Source organism: Brassica oleracea, unplaced genomic scaffold (genome assembly GCF_000695525.1).
Source record: "Brassica oleracea var. oleracea cultivar TO1000 unplaced genomic scaffold, BOL UnpScaffold00920, whole genome shotgun sequence".
NCBI classification, from domain to species: domain Eukaryota; kingdom Viridiplantae; phylum Streptophyta; class Magnoliopsida; order Brassicales; family Brassicaceae; genus Brassica; species Brassica oleracea.
This window is the reverse complement of record NW_013617520.1, coordinates 6,343-8,848: the sequence shown is the minus strand read 5'-3', so window position 1 is coordinate 8,848 and position 2,506 is coordinate 6,343. Positions and strand designations below refer to the sequence as shown.

General features: G+C 39.4%; 1 protein-coding gene and 1 pseudogene across 11 annotated transcripts in view; one reads left to right on the top strand and one right to left on the bottom strand.

Moving 5' to 3' along the window:
- LOC106320424 (SWR1-complex protein 4-like) overlaps window positions 1-826 on the bottom strand; it is a 10,376-nt gene extending 9,550 nt beyond the window's left edge. Inside the window, exons 1-3 of one of the 11 annotated variants that reach the window (XR_001265835.1) lie at window positions 518-826; window positions 247-426; window positions 139-164 (exon numbers count right to left, since the gene is read on the bottom strand). Coding sequence is in view for 6 of the 11 variants with exons in the window: in XM_013758791.1 (XP_013614245.1) it covers window positions 139-169; window positions 247-269 (54 nt within the window). In the remaining 5 variants the exon portion in view is untranslated. Of the gene's footprint in view, window positions 1-138; window positions 170-246 lie in introns of all 11 variants that reach the window. The other 10 variants (XR_001265836.1, XR_001265837.1, XM_013758791.1 and 7 more) reach the window with 10 other exon arrangements.
- A 989-nt stretch (window positions 827-1,815) lies between these two features.
- On the top strand, window positions 1,816-2,141 carry LOC106320431 (annotated as a pseudogene).
- Window positions 2,142-2,506: the final 365 nt, after the last annotated feature.

Below are 2,506 nucleotides of genomic sequence, written 5' to 3'. Positions count from 1 at the left end.
AAAAAAAAAAAAAAAAAAAAAAGACGCGAATAAGAGTCATAAACGGAGAGGGGACAGTAAAATTAACTCAAAACGAGACTGTAATAGACACTCATCAACTGGATATATAACATTTAACTTGTTGTATGGAATAGTCACCTGATGGTGGAACATCATTAACCACTCTAACCTGACAATACACATGACATTAGAAAGAATCAAATGCTCAACCTTTGTGTAATAAGGTTCCAAAGCTAAGGAACATACCCAATGGAAGAGCTGCAAATCATCACTCCTAGCAGAACTCTTAACGGGAAGCCATTGCCAAGCTACCTGAAAGAAAGAAGGGTTCTTTAACATCAAAACCCACAGATAAATCATCTAAAATCTATAAATTTGAGGTCGTTTTAATCAATTGAAGGCAACGCCGCCCGTAAGCGCATAAACCTGAAATTCAGCAAAGACGACGAAAGTTGACAGCTTGAGAGACTATTAATCCGATCGATTCCAGGGCTTGTTTCGAGTTGTTAGAGCTCACCTCGCGAGAAATGCCATCGGGTTTTCGATGGGACTCCTTCCGGGGTCGAGATCTCTTCTCCTGAGTTAAAGACAGTGGAGTCTTCCGCGGCAACCCGAGGATGTCCTTCGCGTCCGTACCGCCCATTCCGATTACGATTTCGAGTTTAAAGAGTAGCTATCAGCCAATCCAGAAACGATACGGTCTTCGATTCGATCAGGATCGATTCAGAACTTTAGGGTTTCGAGCTTCGACGAGCTTGGCGAATTGGGGATTTTTGAGCACGAAAGAATGCTTAAACCTTTGGACTCACTTAGCGAGTTCTCTCTGCTTTAGACTTTGTAACGACTTTAAACGGCATCATTTCACAAGCCGGGCCTTTGCAGGTTACATTTAGCCCAGATAAAAGACATGCATATTGATTGACATACGGGGCCCAGTGCGAATTAAAATAAATATTGAAAACTTTGTATAAAAATACTAAATGTATTATACAGATATACGTCAATATCACTGAAAGAAAATTATATCATGTAATATTCAAAACCGTAGTTTAACAAGTTTATACAATTTTGGAAAATAGGAAAACTTATATACAGGTTTACTGACCAAAATGGTCTAGCTAGTTAACTGGAAAAAAGATAGAGCCTAGAAGGTTGTCCAACCATCATTGACCAGTGAGCAATATCGAGATACTCATCTCGGTTAGTCAGGTCCTTGAGCGCTGGAAGGGGACATCCCACCCTCTTCAGGTGCCTCATTATCGCAGCTAGGCCACGAACCTCAAAAGATACTAAGATCTTCTTTGAGAATTTCTCCTTCACGGAGACTAAGATCTTGTTGTAAGCGTCGGCTACCTCCTTCTTTCCGTTCCTGACGACAGCTCCTGCGTTTACCCCTCCTATCACCAGCACCATGGGGAGCAATGTAGCTACAACTAGCTCCATGCCTGATCGAAACACCGGTGGGAGCACCCGTTTGCGGTACGTGAAATAATTAGATCAGAAAATATATCTTCTCTTCCTCACTGTTTCTTGGTGAAGATGAACTCTTTTATTTCTCTCCGACCTCAAAACTATGTTGTACAAAGAACCATAATGACATTGCTTCTATGCTGCTACAAACTCCATGTTGGCATCCAGCCCTGGCAATTTGGTAAATTTACAGTATTTACCAAAACTATATTTCACATCCACCTTGTGTGCTTTCTTGTTTCCACATCCAACAATAGTTGTTAAGACTATACACACACAAACTCACATATATATAGTGTGTGTAAGCATGTCTTTGCACGTAAAAGTGATTACACACGCAGTTAACAGCTATCAAAGCATCATCGACGTCAAAGACAGATGGCGTCCATAGTGATGTTCGTTAGAGCATTGATGAGTTGCCGTCTTACTCTCAAGGAGGAGCCGACGGCGGCGGCTTCTTTGTCAGCTATGAAACTTTACAGAAATGTGCCCGGAGACGAGGCGAGGAAGAGTGTCTCGGTGGTTGATATATGGCATCGCTGCAAGCATCACTAGTTTACTATCGAAACTACGTGTGGGCCTAATGATATGGATGAAGGATCTTACTGGAACATCGTCAAGAATCAATTGTTGATGTAAGTTTGTGAAGCGTATGTATAAATAATGTGAATCCTGGCATAATATAATGTTTTATATTGTTACTTATCAGTGGATCGACCATGCTTATGTCGCATGAGGTATATGAGTGAACTACCAAATTGTAGTTCTGCTTAAATATATTGAGTATTCTTATATCAAAATTAATAAATCATGTGTTGTGACAATTTGAAACCAAGTTGGATAATGAGAAGATCAATTTTATGAAAGTTGATATAAAATAGATGTTGATTATTTTTTACCGAAATGTTGATTTTTATGGTATATATATATGATCCATGCCGGCATGTGATTGTGTAAGTAACTATGCCTAAGCCTAACTAACTATAATTAATAGATTTGTTATAAAAGTAATGGAAAAGTCTATCTTTATTCATAA